This window comes from Mustelus asterias, chromosome 23 (assembly GCF_964213995.1).
Source record: "Mustelus asterias chromosome 23, sMusAst1.hap1.1, whole genome shotgun sequence".
NCBI classification, from domain to species: domain Eukaryota; kingdom Metazoa; phylum Chordata; class Chondrichthyes; order Carcharhiniformes; family Triakidae; genus Mustelus; species Mustelus asterias.
Genome location: NC_135823.1, coordinates 59979887 through 59998169, shown reverse-complemented (window position 1 = coordinate 59998169; position 18283 = coordinate 59979887). Strand labels below are relative to the sequence as shown.

General features: G+C 48.2%; 1 protein-coding gene across 2 annotated transcripts in view; it reads left to right on the top strand.

The window, feature by feature from the left end:
• LOC144510829 (cytoplasmic phosphatidylinositol transfer protein 1-like) overlaps positions 1-18283 on the top strand; it is a 232938-nt gene that overhangs the window by 148322 nt on the left and 66333 nt on the right. For both annotated transcript variants that reach the window (XM_078240774.1, XM_078240775.1), the window contains 3 exons: positions 6000-6071; positions 7851-7946; positions 15028-15183. In XM_078240774.1, the coding sequence (XP_078096900.1) occupies positions 6000-6071; positions 7851-7946; positions 15028-15183 (324 nt within the window). The remainder of the gene's footprint in view (positions 1-5999; positions 6072-7850; positions 7947-15027; positions 15184-18283) is intronic.

The following is an 18283-nucleotide window of genomic DNA, read 5'->3' as shown; positions in this document are numbered from 1 at the left end:
TGAGATGGGGGCGGCATGGTGGCACAGTGGTTAGCACTGCTGCTTCCATCTTTGGAGTATGGGAGGAAACTGGAGCACCCGGAGGAAACCCACGCAGACACCGGGAGAATGTGCAAACTCCACACAGACAGTGACCCAAGGCCGGAATTGAACCTGGGTCCCTGGTGATGTGAGTTGCAGTGCTAACCACCATGCCACCAATATATCTTGAAGAGAAGTAGGTAGTTGCTCTGGTAAGTGCTCTTTGTCCATCAAAAGAAAAGGTATTTCTCCGAGCACCACAGCAAGCTAATGTAGAAACGACTACCCTGTAATTACAGCTGATCTCAACTGTGTCTCCTGTACCAAAGGAGACTTCCCTGAGTTGCAACTTAACATGGCTGTCCAATTCAATATGTGCATGGAGGGATAATAGGCTTCACCAGCCCAATATATTTTGCAACAACAGCAGAAAGTGCTGGAAAATCTCAGCAGGCCTGACAGCTCCTGTGGAGAGAGAGAGAGATGGAGTTAACGTTTCCAAGCTGTGCGACTCCTCAGAGCCCTGAAAGACAGTCACACGGACTCAAAACGGTTAACTGTTGTTTCCCTCTCCACAGGTGCTGGCAGGCCTGCTGCGTGTTTCCAACATTGTTTCAGACCTCCAGCCCCCGCAGCGTTTTGCTTTTATTTGGCTTTTGTTTTTTTTTTAATGCCTCAACAGTATTCTAAGCAGAAGCATCTGCGTTGGAAGGTACTTTGTGCCAAGTTCATTCATAAGCTCATCATTGGAATCCACAAAAAAACAGTTTTATCACCTTCCCAATAGATGCTAACATATTTGGTGTGAAGATGGCATTGGTTAGTAACAGTTAAACAAGCTTCGTTACTGAAGTGCTACCCGTGTACCTTGTCTGGAAGCTATTGCAGTGTATCCAAGGTATACGTTGGTTTTGCTTCTTAGTTAAGTTTATTTATTAGTGGGGTGGCACGATGGCTCAGTGGTTAGCACTGCTGCCTCACAGTGCCTGGGACCCGGGTTCGATTCCTGGCTTGGATCACTGTCTGTGTGGAGTTTGCACATTCTCCCCATATTTGCATGGGTTTCCTCCAGGCGCTCCAGTTTCCTCCCGCAGTCCAAAGATGTTTGGGTTAGGTTGATTGGCCATGCTAAACTGACGCTAGTTTCAGGAGGATTAGCAGACTAATTATGTGCGGTCAGGGGGATAGGATGGGATTGTTGTCGGTGCAGGCTTGATGGTCCGAATGGCCTCATTCCGTATTGTAGGGATTCTATGATTCTAGTGTCACAAGTAGGCTAGTGATTCTAGTGTCACAAGTAACCCACTCAGACACGGGAGAACGTGCAGACTCTGCACAGACTGTGACCCAAGTTGGGAATTGAACCCAGGTCCCTGCCGCTGTGAGGCAGCAGTGCTAACCGCTGTGCCACCGTGCCGCCCACTTAGCATGCTGACGCGCTGAATCATAGAATCCCTACACTGTAGAGGGAGGCCATTCGGCCCATCGAGCCTGCACCGACAACAATCCCACCCAGGCCCTATCACTGCAACCCCTTGCATTTACTCTGCTAGTCCCCCTGACACTCAGGGGCAATTTAGCATGGCCAATCCACCTAACCTGCACATCTTTGCACTGCTCCAATCTCTTTCTGTTGTTGTGGAAATCAGCCTCATGCCCCCGAGCACAAGCAGTGGTTCATAGAGTCTTTCGCTCCTCAGCTTCTGCGATGTTAGGTCTCAGCCACTTCAGGTTAACAACAAACAATTATTTCGACCCGAGTGACTGGAACAAGGAAATACTTAAATTAATTGTGTCTCTGCCTGGCCGGGACATAAATCCTCCATTCATCAGGGCTATTAATTTGGGTCAAATTAGAATCAGAAGGCAGTTCGGACTCACAGATACACCGCAGACACTGAATGGAATCTATTCAAAATAAGTGCAGAGCGCAAGTCATATGAGCAGTGAGTAATTAGACATCTTTTTCCAGCCGTCGTAGTGAATGTAGACAAACAAGATCAGATGTCACTGAGGGCTTTACAAATTTCTTAACTGCAGTGCAATTAATGATTCCACCCAGGATCTAAACTTTTGAATGGCAGATTAGAAACGGACGCCACTTCAACTTTCCCTGCATCCACCATTGCGTCACAGCGCCAGGGACCCGGGTTCGATTCCCGGCCTCGGGTCACTGTCTGTGCACATTCTCCCCGTATCTGCGTGGGTTTCCTCCGGGTGCTCCGGTTTCCTCCCACAGTCCGAAAGACACAGTGAGAAGTCTCACAACACCAGGTTAAAGTCCAGCAGGTTTATTTGATAGCACGAGCTTTCGGAGCGCTACTCCTTCATCAGGTGAGTGGGAGTTGGGTTCACAAACAGGGCATATATAGACAGAGACTCAATTACAAGATAATGAATGGAATGTGAGTCTTGACAGGTAATCAAGTCTTTATAGGTACAGACAATGCGAGTGGAGAGAGGTTTAATCACAGGTTAAAGAGGCAGGCCAAAAGACGTGCTGGTTAGGGTGCATTGGCCGTGCTAAATTCCCTCTCAGTGTACCCAAACAGGCGCTTGAGTGTGGAGATCCTGGGGGATTTTCACAGTAACTTCATTGCAGTGTTAATGTAAGCCTACTAGTGACACTAATAAATAAATAAAACCACAACTGCCTCATGTATCTCCCAGCGTAGCTTCACTCAGTAATGTTATCATTATCTTTTAAGATTCCAGCAATCAGGAGTGTTGTGATTGGCAGAATGCACAAATGGTCGGTGGTGGCACAAGTCGTTTTGGGCTACGTGGCAGCCTTGGTAGTTATGCAGGCAATCCACAAATGTCGCATTTTGGTTGCCATGGCGAACCTCAGATTGAGAGACGCAGTCCAGGCTCCTGAATCTCGCTGCTGCTATAATTAGAAAGCCTTCCTTTTGTTAAGGTGTGCAGAGGCCAAGAAGTCTAGCTCCAGTCCCAATGATTTGGGAGAATGTGCATGTCATTCGGATCAATCTCGTACGCGGGAGTTGTAACCATTTGCCAATGTCTGTCCCTTCTCCTTCCCTGTTTGAGGCTTGTTTTTCTTTTAATCCCCACTCTCCCTGTAACACTGCTGCTCAAAAAATAATGCTTGTCGTTGCAAAGCTGTCAGCGTGGCTCTATGTCGGATGCTGCAGTTGTCAGTTGTTTAGCTGGATGATGCATTTACTGGGGAATATCATAGCCATGGTGAGATGAATCTCCGGTACTGTTTGACAATCCTTATGATTTGCTTGCAGAAGTCTTGCTATCCATCACTGTCTGACGTGGCACTCTTGTTCGTCAAAATAAAAACACAAAGCAGAAAATAATTAGAAATGGATATCTTTTGAGTCCATGGAGTGTGATCTGAGGCTGTAAAGTATGACATTAAGAGACCTCTCAAATTCCACAGAATCCCTACAGTGAAGAAGGAGGCCATTCAGCCCATCGGGTTTGCACCAACTCTCCGAAAGAGCAGTTCAGCCAGGCCTACGCTTTAGCATGGCCAATCCATCTAACCCGCACATCTTTGAACATTAAGGGGCAATTTAGCATGACCAATCTACCTAACCTACACATCTTCGTACACTATGGGACAATTTATCATGTCCAATCTACCTAACCTACACATCTTTGGACACTAAAGGGCAATTTGGCATGGCCAATCCACCTAACCTAAACATCTTTGGACACTATGGGGCAATTTAGCATGGCCAATCCACCTAACCTGCACATCTTTGGACACTGTGGGGCAATTTAGCATGACCAATCTACCAGACCTACACATCTTTGGACATTATGTGGCAATTTAGCCGGCCAATCCACCTAACCAGCACATCTTTTGACATTAGGGGGCAATTTAGTATGACCAATCTACCTAACCTACACATCTTTGGACTGTGGGAGGAAACTGGAGCACTGGAAGAAACCCAGACAGACACGGGGAGAATGTGCAGACTCTACACAGACAGTGACCCAAGGCCAGAATCGAACCCAGGTCCCTGTGAGGCAGCAGTGCTAAAGACTGTGTCACCGTGCCCTGTATCAGAGCAACATAGCACAGGCCATGTAGACCTTTGGGCCATTTCACCATTCAGTTAGATTGCACCTTTGCTCCATATCTCTCGGTACCCTTAGCCAACAAAAGTCCAATGATCTCGATAGCAGGGGAGCAAACGCTTGGAAGGAAAAAAGTAGGGACACTTTGGCAAGAGGGGTGTCAGTAGGAGTAGGTGGTGGGATTTCTGAGAGTGTGGGGAAAGCAAAATACGCACTCCCTCAAACACAACACCACACACACACACACACACACACACACACACACAAAACAGGTTAAAGTCCAACAGGTTTAAAGTTTATTAGTCACAAGTAAGGCTTACGATAACACTGCAATGAAGTTACTGTGAAATTCCCCTAGTCGCCACAGTCCGGCGCCTGTTCGGGTCAATGCGCCCTAACCAGCACATCTTTCAGAATGTGGGGGGAAACCAGAGGAAACCTGTGCAGACAAGGGGGAGAATGTGCAAACTCCACACACAAAGTGACCCAAGCCGGGAATCGAACCCGGGTCCCTGGCGCTGTGAAGCAGTAGTGCTAACTACTGTGCTGCCCATATTTGGAATCATGAGCTTTCGGAGCGCTGCTTCAAGTGAGTGGACACCTGTTTAACCTGGTGTTGTGAGACTTCTTACTCTGCCCACCCCAGTCCAATGCTGGCATCTCCACATCATGACGCACAAGGAAAGCTAAATGAAACATGCACTTAGATTTTTAGCAGAGTTACAAGATACAAGTCACATGTTCTCAAACAGTTCTTTAAGTTGAAAAGCATTGTAGACTTAAAGGATTTTCACTCTTGGCTCTTGGAAGACGCTCGAGGTTTCTGGGCTTTATTTTGTTGGCCGTCCCATTGTGATAAGTCATTTGATGAGTCCTCCTTTACGATACTAAATAGAATCAGCGAGTTGACAGATTACTCCATTGATTTGCCATTTGCCATGACAGCCAATTGAATCGAGAGTCGACATGACTTTAGAATGTCCCAAAGTACCTTATAACCAACAAATGTTGGAATATAGGAAAATGTGGCACCCAATCTCTGTACCGCAATGTGACAAATGGCCAGATAATTTTTGATTTGATTTGATTTAATATTGTCACATGTATTAACATACAGTGAAAAGTATTGTTTCTTGCACTTTATACAGACAAAGCATACCATTCATAGAGAAAGAAATGAGAGAGTGCAGAATGTAGTGTTGCAGTCATAGCTAGGGTGTAGAGAAAGATCAACTTAGTGCGAGATAGGTCCATTCAAAAGTCTGACAGCAGCAGGGAAGAAGCTGTTCTTGAGTCGGTTGGTACGTGACCTCAGACTTTTGTATCTTTTTCCTGACAGAAGAAGGTGGAAGAGAGAATGTCCGGGGTGTGTGGGGTCCTTAATTATGCTGGCTGCTTTGCCGCGGCAGTGGGAAGTATAGACAGAGTCAATGGATGAGAGGCTGGTTTGAGTGATGGGCTGGGCTTCATTCACAGCCCTTTGTAGTTCCTTGCGGTCTTGGGCAGAGCAGGAGCCCATACCAAGCTGTGATACAACCGGAAAGGATGCTTTCTATGGTGCATCTGTAAAAATTGGTGAGAATCGTAGCCGACATGCCAAATTTCCTTAGTCTTCTGAGAAAGTAGAGGCGTTGGTGGGCTTTCTTAACTATAGTGTCAGCATGGGGGGACCAGGACAGGTGATCTGGACACCTCGAAACTTGAAGCTCTCGACCATTTGTCAGAGATGGTGTTTGAGGTTTAAGAATCGACCGGGGTACTGGGGAGAAATCAACTGCACTTCTTTAAAAATAGTGGCATGAGTTTGTTTACGCTCACTTTGCTTTGCCTGACAGACAGTCCTCGGTGGAGCGCTGACGTGAGTTTCTGGTGCGCTGCTGCGAGGTGTGTGTTCACTGTTTCTTCTCCATTTTCCCTAGTGCTCCTTTTTGCCAAAATTTTCCATTTACATCGAGACAAAATATGAAGACAACAACGGGTGCAATGATCACGTGAGTCTTATTTTCGATCACAGCTTTCGACTGTGTTACACAGCAATCATTGTGCTGTAGCGCTGAACACATATTTATTCTCATGTTTGTTTTTCCTTGAAGATCGATGTGCCTTGACTTACATTTTCCATGTTGATGCTTCATGACGGGTTGTATTGCTGCTAAGCTACTGAGGGCAAAGTCTTTATCATCCAGTCACATGGGACAGCATCTTCTATTCACTTTACCCCCGTCTAGCGACAGATCAAATAGCAAATCCTGCAGGTCGGCCCAACAGGTTCCAAAGCTGTACTTTATCCAGACACCCAGAGGGAGGCGATAGTGGATAGTCTCCAGCGACCCCCCTTCCCTTCAGCAGGAATGGGTAGGGTGTGGGACCGTGTGGACGGAGCAACTCCAATCGTCACTCTGTTCCAGCTGATTTCAAGTTTGGCATCTGCCTCCCATGCTTCAAAGATTAAAGAAAAGTACAGCACAGAAACAGGCCGTTCGGCCCTCCAAGCCTGTGCCGATCATGATGCCTGTCTAAACTAAAACCATATACACTCATATATCCTTCCGTTCCCATCCTATTCATGTATTGGTCTAGTTGCCCTTAAATGCCGCTATCGTACCTGCTCCCACTACCTCCGCGGGCAGCGCGTTCCAGACATTCACCACCCTCTGTGTAAAAAACTTGCCTCACACATCTCCTCTAAACTTTTCCCCTCGCCTCTTAAACCCATGCCCCCCAGTACATGACTTTTCTACCCTAGGAAAGAGCATCTGACTATCCACTCTGTCCATGCCACTCATAATCTTGTAAACCTCTATCAGGGCGCCCCTCAACCTCTGTCGCTCCAGTGAGAACAAACCGAGTTTATCCAACCTCTCATGGTGAGGGAAGTAGGGGCACAATGGTATTGTCACTGGACTAGTATTCCAGAGCACCAGGGTAATTAATGCTCTGAGGACCCGGCTTCAAATCCTACCACGGCAGATAATGTTTAAAGATCTTTTTAAGGTTTAAGTTTTAAAGTTTATTTATTAGTGTCACAAGTCAGCTTACGTTAACACTGCAATGAAATTACTGTGAAAATCCTCTAGTCACCACACTCCAGTGCCTGTTCGGGTACACTGAGGGAGAATTTGGCATGGCCAATGCACCAAACCGACACATCTTTCGGATTGTGGGAGGAAACCGAAGCATCCGGAGGAAACCCACGCAGACACGGGGAGGAAAATGGAAACTCCACATAGACAGTGACCCAAGCCGGGAATCGAACCCGTGTCCCTGGCGCTGTGAGGCAGCTAACCGCTGCACCATCATGCCGCCCAAGTGGGCAACTGACTAGGTCCTGGGGGGGTGAAATGCCCACTCGCAATCCCACTTCTCATGGGGCTCCCATTGGAATAAGGCTGGCCAGAGCTGGTACAGAGACTCCACAGGGATGGCGGCAGAGTAATTGCTTTGCGATGTTCAGCTCCTAACTCTAGTTTGCTGTCGAACTCCGGCAGATGCTTTGGGGGAAGAAAAGAACTCTGGAAAATGTACTTGTTGACAATTGACCCGAACAGAAAAGCTGACGGGTATACCGCTTGTGTTCACAACCAGTTCTCACAGCCTGTGTATACTGTACGTGAGCAAGTGTCTGCTGCACCGATCTTCAACTGCCTCCATCGTATAAAATGGGAGAACACGAACTCCACAAGGAATGGAAGCTTTCCTCTGATAAATGTTGCATTTGCGGTTGAGGTGAACACAGTTTCTAACTCCATTCCTTCCCCATATCCCTGCAGATTTTTGATTCTGACAAAAACCACACGGACCACGAGGTGTGTTTTCTAGACATCGCTTACGATGAAATTCCTGACCGTTACTACAAGAGTTCAGAGGTGAGTGGCTTTGGCGAGCTAAGCAATGGAGGGATGAGGCACAGTAATTGCTTTGCAATGTTCAGCTCCTACCTGGATTACCAGGCAACCTACACACACATGACCTTGGTGCATCTTTAGCTGCGTCGGCTGTAGCTCTGCAGGTTTGTCTCTGACTCTCAACATCCTGGGTTCACCTGCTCCAGGTCTGACAAGTCAGTGCATTACTGAGGGAGTGCGACACTGTTAGAGGCACTGACCTTTGGATGGGTGATTAAATTGAGGGCCTGTTTGCCCACTCGGGATGGTGTTGAAGATCCCACGGGACTACTTCGAAGAAGAGCAGGGCAGTTATCCATACTATCCTGTTTATCCCTCATTCACCGTCAGTGGGGAGATGTTGGCCTAGTGGTATTATCGTTAGACTATTAATCCAGAAACTCAGCTAATGTTCTGGGGGACCCGAGTTCGAATCCCGCCACGGCAGCCGGTTGAAGTCAATAAAAAATATCTGGAATTACGAATCTACTGAAGACCATGAAACCATTGTCAATTGTCATAAAAACCCATTTGATTCACTAGAATCGTAGAATCCTACAGTGCAGAAGGAGGCCATTTGGCCCATCGAGTCTGCACCGACCACAATCCCACCCAGGTCCTATCCCCACAACCCAATGCATTTACCCTAGCTAGTCCCCCTGACACTAAGGGGCAATTTGGCATAGCCAATCCTGCACATCTTTGGACTGTGTGAGGAATGATGTGGAGATGCCGGCGTTGGACTGGGGTAAGCACAGTAAGAAGTTTAAAGTCCAACAGGTTTATTTGGTAGCAAATGCCACTAGCTTTCAGAGCGCTGCCCCTTCGTCAGGTGGAGTGGAGAACGCATTTAGGACTCCACCTGACGAAGGGGCAGCGTTCCGAAAGCTAGTGGCATTTGCTACCAAATAAACCTGTTGGACTTTAACCTGGTGTTGTTAAACTTCTTACTGTGTGAGGAAACGAGAGCACCCGGAGGAAACCCACGCAGACACAAGGAGAACGTGCAAACACCACACAGATAGTCACCCAAGCCGGGAACTAAACCCGGGTTCCTGGCGCTGTGCCACCGTGCTGCCCCCTTCCTTTAGGGAAGGAAATCTGCCGTCCTTACCTGGTCTGGCCTACACGTGACTTCAGAACCACAGCAATGTGATTGACTCTCAACTGCCCTCCAAGGGCAACTAGGGATGGACAATAAATGCTGGCCAGCCAACGACGCCCATGTCCCACGAATGAATAAATGAAAATTGAGTGCGTTGCTCCAGTTGTGATTAAAAACAATGGAGATTAATTGGGGAAAGGTTTGGTCACAAGTTCTCACCTTGGGGGATGGGGCGATGTGTTGCAAGGATAAGTAGCCGTCACCAAGGCTGGGTTTTGTCATTAAGCCCATGTTGAGGTCTTTGGCAGGTGGATGTTCAGGTGTTTCACACATCATGCTGCATCCTGAATGTCCAGAGGCAGTGCTCCCGGCTCACACAGGAGCTGGCTGTTCGTCTCAATAGCTTCCGCAAGATGCTGGAGGTTTCTGTGGACTCCTCACCACGTTCGCAAGCTTGTCACATAGAATCATAGATTCCCTACAGTGCAGAAGGAGGCCATTCGACCCATCGAGTCTGCACCGACCACAATCCCACCCAGGCCCTATCCTCATAACCCCATGCATTTACCCTAGCTAGTCCCCCTGACACGAAGGGGCAATTTAGCATGGCCAATCCACCTGCCTCGCACATCTTTGGACTGTGGGAGGAAACCGGAGCACCCGGAGGAAACCCACGCAGACACAGGGAGAAATGTGCAAACTCCACACAGACAGTGACCCGAGGCCGGAATTGAACCCGGGACCCTGGCGCTGTGAGGCAGCAGTGCTAACCGCTGTGCCACCGTGCGGTCACCAAAAGATGGCTGTGGAAGTTGCCAGCACGTCAGTGGTGATCTGGTGAAAATCCAGTGAGTGTTGGCCAGTTCCGGTGACTGGTGAGTGATGATTACGCTTATGCCATCCCCTCTTCTGAGAAACATGCTGATTCCATTGGGCTACCAGACCTAGACACACTCTTGTCTCCCACTTTGCCAATTCACTGAAAAAGCAGCAGACAAGCACCACAGAGTCCCTGCCAAGGCGGCACAACACTCGGGAATAATTGCTGTCCAAGTCATTGCAATAACTCATCAGAGGCCGGCGGCCCTTCACTAGATTCCCTTTATTTACAAACCCAATTCCACTCCCAAGAGTGCTTCAAGTACAAAGACAGAATCTGGAATGTCGGAAGACCTGGCACTTCCACAGTGGCACAGTATCATAGAATAGAATCCCTACAGTGCAGAAGGAGGCCATTCGGCCCATCGAGTCTGCACCGACCACAATCCCACCCAGGCCCTACCCCCACATATTTTACCCGCTAATCCCTCTAACCTGCGCATCTCAGGGGCAATTTTTTAACCTGGCCAATCAACCTAACCCTCACTGCTGCCTCACAACGCCAGGCTTGGGTCACTGTCTGTGTAGAGTCTGCACGTTCTCCCCGTGTCTGCGTGGGTTTCCTCCGGGTGCTCCAGTTTCCTCCCACAATCCAAAAGACGTGCTGGTTAGGTGCATTGTCCATGCTAAATTCTCCCTCAGTGTACCCGAACAGGCGCCGGGGTGTGGCGACTAGGGGATTTTCACAGTAACTTCATTGCAGTGTTAATGTAACTTGTAACACTAATAAATAAACTTTAAAAGTGAGGTTCTCTGATTGGACAGGCAATTGTGACCTCAATCAGGGAGCTCGTACTCTAAGAGGCCCAACTTCATGGGCCTATTTGAAGTCATTACAATCATGTTATTCCTGATTCAGTTTTACCCATTTAACCTACATTTGCACCGCGAGGCCTCAGTAGATTTAATTGGCTCTCTGCATGCTTGTGTCACTCCAGTGCCCTTGTCCACCTGTTCATCAGCCTCTCTGCATCACTTGCCCTGCGTGGGGTAATTAGCTGGATCTGTCACAGCATGCGGGCGTGCCTGTTTACACTCCTGTCTTGTCATGGCTTACAGTGATCTGTTTTTCCCCCACCTCCCAGAGGTGGATAAGGCGCTGCGCGATGACATTGCCTGAGGTGCGAGTTATTTGCGTTTCAGGTTGTTTATTTTTGGACCAGCCGAGGTTTGTCACTGCTGTCCAGAACCTTCCCAGAAATTCCATTCTGTAAGGTGGCATTGCGAGCTTTGTGACTGGTTTCCGAATCCAGGGAAGGTCAAGCGCTTCCTGTCAGAGGGTGTGGGAAGGGGCGGATAGCGGAATGAGATGGATGCCTCCTCGGGTCACTCTTGAAAACAAGATTTGCATTTAAGTAGCACCTCTCGTGTCCGCGGGATGTGTCGAAGCACCTCACAGCCAATTTCTGCATAGTAAGCTCCCACAAACAGCAAGGTGATCACCTGTTTTAATCATAGACTCCTACAGTGCAGAAGGAGGTCATTCGGCCCATCAAGTCCATACCGACCACAAGTCCTATCCCCACAACCCCAAGCATTTACCCTAGCTAGTTCCCCTGACACTAAGGGACAATTTAGCATGGCCAATCCACCGAACCCACACAGCTTTGGACTGTGGTAGGAAACTGGAGCACCCGGAGGAAACCCACACATGTAGCTTGAGGGATAAATATTGACCAGGACACCTGAGGGAGATTTTCAGATGCCTAAGAGAATAGTCGGGGCCTCAGTTTAACGTTTCATCCATCAGGCAACACCACTGACCATGCAGCACTCCCTCAGAGCGGCAATAAAACATAGAAACACAGAAACTAGAAGCAGGAGTAGGCCATTCGGCCCTTCGAGCCTGCTCCGCCATTCATTATGATCATGGCTGTTCATCAAATTCAACATCCTGATCCCCCCTTACCGCTTCAGCCTAGATTCATGCTCAAGCACCTGGAATGGGGATGAACCAAGAACCTTCAGATTCTGAGACTGAGTCATGGCTGACTAATTTGAATTGATTTGATTTGATTTATTATTGTCACATGTATTAGTATACAGTGAAAAGTATTGTTTCTTGCGCGCTATACAGACAAAGCATACTGTTCATAGAGAAGGAAAGGAGAGGGTGCAGAATGTAGTACATAAGAACATAAGAACATAAGAAATAGGAGCAGGAGTAGGCCATCTAGCCCCTCGAGCCTGCCCCGCCATTCAATAAGATCATGGCTGATCTGACGTGGATCAGTACCACTTACCCGCCTGATCCCCATAACCCTTAATTCCCTTACCGCTCAGGAATCCATCCATCCGCGCTTTAAACATATTCAGCGAGGTAGCCTCCACCACCTCAGTGGGCAGAGAATTCCAGAGATTCACCACCCTCTGGGAGAAGAAGTTCCTCCTCAACTCTGTCTTAAACCGACCCCCCTTTATTTTGAGGCTGTGTCCTCTAGTTTTAACTTCCTTACTAAGTGGAAAGAATCTCTCCGCCTCCACCCTATCCAGCCCCCGCATTATCTTATAAGTCTCCATAAGATCCCCCCTCATCCTTCTAAACTCTAGTGTTACAGTCATAGCTAGGGTGTAGAGAAAGATCAGCTTAATGCGAGGTAGGTCCATTCAAAAGTCTGACGGCAGCAGGAAAGAAGCTGTTCTTGAGTCAGTTGGTACATAACTTCAGACTTTTTCCCGATGGAAAAAGGTGGAAGATCTGTCAGGCTCTGTGGCTTAGTTGGTTAGAGCACCTGTCTCGTTAATAGTCGATACTGGGTTCAAATCCTCATTGAATAGTGGGCGGCACAGTGGTTAGCACTGCTGCCTCACAGCGCCAGGGACCCGGGTACGATTCCCGGCTTGGGTCAATGTCTGTGTGGAGTCTGCACATTCCTTCCATGTCTGCGTGGGTTTCCTCCGGGTGCTTCAGTTTCCTCCCACACTCCAAAGATGTGCGGGTTTGGTTAATTGGATATGCTAAATTGCCCCTTGGTATCAGGGGGACTAGCTAGGGTAAATGCATGGGGTTGTGGGGATAGAGTGTGGGTGGGATTGTGGTCAGTGCAAACTCGATGGGCCGAATGGCCTCCTCCTGCACTGTAGGATTCTATGAGAGTATGTCTGGGGTGCGTGGGGTCCTTAATTATGCTGGCTGCTTTTCCAAGGCAGCGGAAATGTAGACGGAATCAATGGTTGGGAGGCTGGTTTGCATGATGGATTGGGCTACATTCACAATCTTTTGTAGTTTCTTGCGGTCTTTGGCAGAGCAGGAACCATACCAAGCTGTGATACAACCAGAAAGAATGCTTTCTATGGTGCATCTGTAAAAGTTGGTGAGAGTCGTAGCTGACATGCCAAATTTCCTTAGTCTTCTGAGAAAGTTGTGGCGTTGGTGTCTATAGTGTCAGCATGGGAGGACCAGGACAGACAAGATTTGGGATAAAGAGGGAGAGTGGCACGGTGACACAGTGGTTAGCACTGCTGCCTTACAGTTCCAGGGACCCAGGTTCAATTCCGGCCTCGGGTCACTGTCTGTGTGGAGTCTGCATGTTCTCCCCATGTCTGTGTGGGTTTCCTCCGGGTGCTCCAGTTTCCTCTCACAGTCCAAAAGACGTGCTGGTTAGGTGGATTGGCCGTGCTAAATTGTCCCTTAATGTCAGGGGGGCTAGCTAGGGTAAATGTATGGGGTAATGGAGATAGGACCTGAGTGGGATTGTGGTCAGTGCAGACTCGATGGGCCGAATGGCTTCCTTCTGCACTGTAGGGAATTCTATGATTCAATAAGGGGCACGTGGGCAGCATTGCGAGAGAGTCGCCTTCCTGACGGTGGAATGTTGAATGACAAGAGGGAGGAGATGTAAATGGCTGTGCGCTCCATCAGCTCAGCAATGGCCGCCTTCATTGGCTAAAACTGACCAAGATGGTGCGAAGCTACCGTCTGTGGGATTATGACTGAAAGCCTCTGAGTCAGAATCCCGCCTAAAAGTTTCATCACCACTTGCCCGTTGCTCTGGAGTATTTGTGCAATTCTGGTCACCACACTATCGGAAGGATGTGGTTGCACGAGAGAGGATGCAGAGGGGATTCATCAACCTGGGCCGGAGAGTTTCAGCTATGGAGAGAGGCTGGTTAGGCTGGGGTTGTTCTCCTTAGAGAACAGAAGGCTGAAGGAGGGGGGAACTGATCAAGGTGTAAATAATTATGAGGGACAAAGACAGGAAGGAACTTTGCCCCTTCATAGAGAGATCAATAGCCGGGGGGGCGAGGGGGCGGCGGGGGGTGGGGGGGAGGATATGGTTTAAGGTTAGAGGCAGGAGATTTAGAGGGGATTTGAGAAAAAATGTTTTCACCCAGAGGGTGGTGGGAGTCTGGGACTCGCTGCCTGAGAGGGTGGTAGAGGTGGGAGCCTTCACAACGTTTAAGAAGCATTTAGATGAGCACTTGAAACACCTTGGCATCCAACGCTACGCGCTAAGTGCTGGAAAATGATTTGACTTATTATTGTCACATGTATTAGCATACAGTGAAAAGTATTGTTTCTTGCACACCAAAGCAAACCATTCATAGAGTACATAGGGGAGAAGGAAAGGAGAGAGTGCAGAATATAGTGTTACAGTCATAGCTAGGGTGTAGAGAAAGATCAACTCAATATAATGTAGGTTCATTCAAAAGTCTGATGGTAGCAGGGAAGAAGCTGTTCTCGAGTCGGTTGGTGCGTGATCACAGACTTTTGTATCTTTTTCCCAGTGGAAGAGAGTATATGTCCGGGGTGCATGGGGTCCTTGATTGAGATTCGAATAGATTGGTGCTTGATGGCCGTGGCAGACTCAATGGACCTAAGGGCCTCTTTCTGTTCTGTAAAACTCGATGACTCAATGAGAGCTGTTTAACATGGGTAATGGATTCTTCAGCTGGTGATTTAAGCACCGCTCGCGGCACGAGAATTGCAGTGGGCGGGGGGGAAGGGTGGGCCACGCAAAGGTCCATTGACCTTGAGTCTGATTCTCCGGTTTTGGGGCGAGCGCAGCTGGAGAATCCCACCCCACATCTTACACGCGTTTCCTGTTTAACCCACAGCTCAATCTCTTGTGCCAACAGGATCTGCGGTATTTTGCTTCAGTGAAAACTGGTCGGGGTCCCCTCAAAGAAGGCTGGCGAGATGACCCCTCACCCGTCATGTGTTCATACAAGCAAGTCACAGTCAAGTTTGAAGTGTGGGGGCTGCAGACGAGAGTGGAACAGTTTGTTCAGAAGGTGAGTGCCATGGAAAGATGGTTGTGCTCTCATCACTGATGGTGGCTTGTTCCTCAGAACCTCTTGCTTCGGTCCAAGTCTACCTGAATGGCTGTAAATTGGGAGAGGGGAGTGTGGTGTCCTTGTGCACCAGTCACTGAAGGTAAGCATACAGATGCAGCAGGCGGTAAAGAAGGCAAATGGTATGTTGGTCTTCATTGCGAGAGGTTTTGAGTATAGGAGCAGGGCTGTGTTGTTGCAATTATACAGAGCCTTGGTGAGGCCACACCTAGAATATTGTGTGCAGTTTTGGTCTCCTTTTCTGAGGAAGGGTGTTCTTGCTCTCGAGGGAGTGCAGCAAAGGTTTACCAGGCTGAATCCGGGGTTGGCGGGACTGATGTATGAGGAGAGATTGACTGGATTAGGATTGTTTTCACTTGAGTTCAGATGAATGAGGGGGGATCTCTTAAAGACACTCAATGACCTGGCTTCCACAGCCTGCTGCGGCAAAGAATTCCACAGATTCACCACTCTCTGGCTGAAGAAATTCCTCCTCATCTCTGTTTTAAAGGATCGTTCCTTTAGCCTGAGGTTGCACCCTCTGGTTCTAGTTTTTCCTACTAGTGTAAACATCCTCTCCATGTCCACTCTATCCAGGCCTCGTGGTATCCTGTAAATTTCAATAAGATCCCCCCTCATCCTTCTAAACTCCAACAAGTACAGACTCAGAGTCCTCAACCGTTCCTCATACGACAAGCTCTTCATTCCAGGGATCATTCTTGGGAGAGGGAAGACGCGAGGGCAGAGGTGTGGGAAATGAGTCCGATGTATTAGTCTGGCTCCAGGCCACTCTAAAAATGATTAGCCTTTCTCCACACCGCTTTGGGTTTCAATTGCCGGCTGTATATATTTTTTTCGTTTAATCAGTTCCACCGACTTTCTGGGATTTACGAACATTTAGAAAGATGCGGATTAATCTGGGATAGTCAGCACGGATTCGTGAAGGGCAAGTCGTGCCTCACAAATTTGATTGAATTTTTTGAGGAGGTAACTAAGTGTGTTGATGAAGGTCAGGCAGTTGATGTCATATACATGGATTTTAGTAAGGCGTTTGATAAGGTCCCCCATGGTCGGCTTATGATGAAAGTGAGGAGGTGTGGGATAGAGAGAAATTTGGCCGATTGGATAGGTAACTGGCTGTCTGATCAAAGACAGAGGGTGGTGGTGGATGGAAAATTTTCGGACTGGAGGCAGGTTGCTAGCGGAGTGCCACAGGGATCAGTGCTTGGTCCTCTGCTCTTTGTGATTTTTATTAATGACTTAGAGGAGGAGGCTGAAGGGTGGATCAGTAAATTTGCTGATGACACCAAGATTGGTGGAGCAGTGGATGAGGTGGAGGGCTGTTGTAGGCTGCAAAGAGACATAGATAGGATGCAAAGCTGGGCTGAAAAATGGCAAATGGAGTTTAACCCTGATAAATGTGAGGTGATTCATTTTGGTAGGACTAATTTAAATGTGGATTACAGGGTCAAAGGTAGGGTTCTGAAGACTGTGGAGGAACAGAGAAATCTTGGGGTCCATATCCACAGATCTCTAAAGGTTGCCACTCAAGTGGATAGAGCTGTGAAGAAGGCCTATAGTGTGTTAGCTTTTATTAACAGGGGGTTGGAGTTTAAGAGCCGTGGGGTTATGCTGCAACTGTACAGGACCTTGGTGAGATCACATTTGGAATATTGTGTGCAGTTCTGGTCACCTCACTATAAGAAGGATGTGGAAGCGCTGGAAAGAGTGCAGAGGAGATTTACCAGGATGCTGCCTGGTTTGGAGGGTAGGTCTTATGAGGAAAGTTTGAGGGAGCTAGGGCTGTTCTCTCTGGAGCGGAGGAGGCTGAGGGGAGACTTAATAGAGGTTTATAAAATGATGAAGGAAATAGATAGAGTGAACGTTCAAAGACTATTTCCTCGGGTGGATGGAGCTATTACAAGGGGGCATAACTATAGGGTTCATGGTGGGAGATATAGGAAGGATATCAGAGGTAGGTTCTTTACGCAGAGAGTGGTTGGGGTGTGGAATGGACTGCCTGCAGTGATAGCGGAGTCAGACACTTTAGGAACATTTAAGTGGTTATTGGATAGGCACATGGAGCACACCAGGATGATAGGGAGTGGGATAGCTTGATCTTGGTTTCAGATAAAGCTCGGCACAACATCGTGTGTCGAAGGGCCTGTTCTGTGCTGTACTGTTCTAAGTTCTCCATCTGTGTTGGAAGATCCATAATCAGATTGTAAAGAATGTCTGGAGAGGTTTCTAAAGTCAACTTTTACAAGCTGGACAGCGAAAGCACTTGATGGGATTAAGGGAACGCTGATAAATATAAATGCCTTCATAACTGTGCGTGGCTGTTTTACAAGCAGCCCATTTATCAATTCATCTGGGGACCTGGGACAGCTGGGCTCCAGAAGACGAACATCAGAGTAATGTACGACAAAAAAAGCAAGTTAACTCGCTGTGTGACCGAACCATATGGAACAGGAGGATCCTATCGATGCCCTCCCCATCTCAGCTGAGGTCATCAGCCTTGGCCCAGTGGTAGTCAAAGTGTCACACAATTTGCGTACGCTCCCCCGTCCCGTCCCATCCCGCGCTCCGCGTTAGGAAGGAAGCAGGGTTACTGCCAATCCCCATGAAAGAACACGCAAGGTTAGAGGCCAAAGGAGAGCGATTTTGAAGGAGCGAGGTCAAGTTCTTTGACATTTTTTTTTTGGAGTTTGGATGAAATGTGGCTTCCTTCCACCCTGTTCAACTTCACAAGAGTTTATTACCGGACAGGGAGTAAAACCAACATTCCATTCAAACCCCGGATTTCCTTCCCCGGCAAATCAGGATAGAATGACTCACCCCTCCCCACTCCAAGTGAAGCCAAGATCAAACTCAGCTGTGGTGGCCCTCATGGCTTCTGCGTATACGAGTGATGAGAAACAGGATGAGGTGCTGGATGACACAAGGCAAAAGCTTCCTGGAGAACGGTTGCTGGTTTAATGCCGCAGGTTTTGGCAGCAAAATAAGGAACGAACTGAGTGCTGACCTTCCGGCATCTTTGAAGGACTTCTTTTCAAAGTGA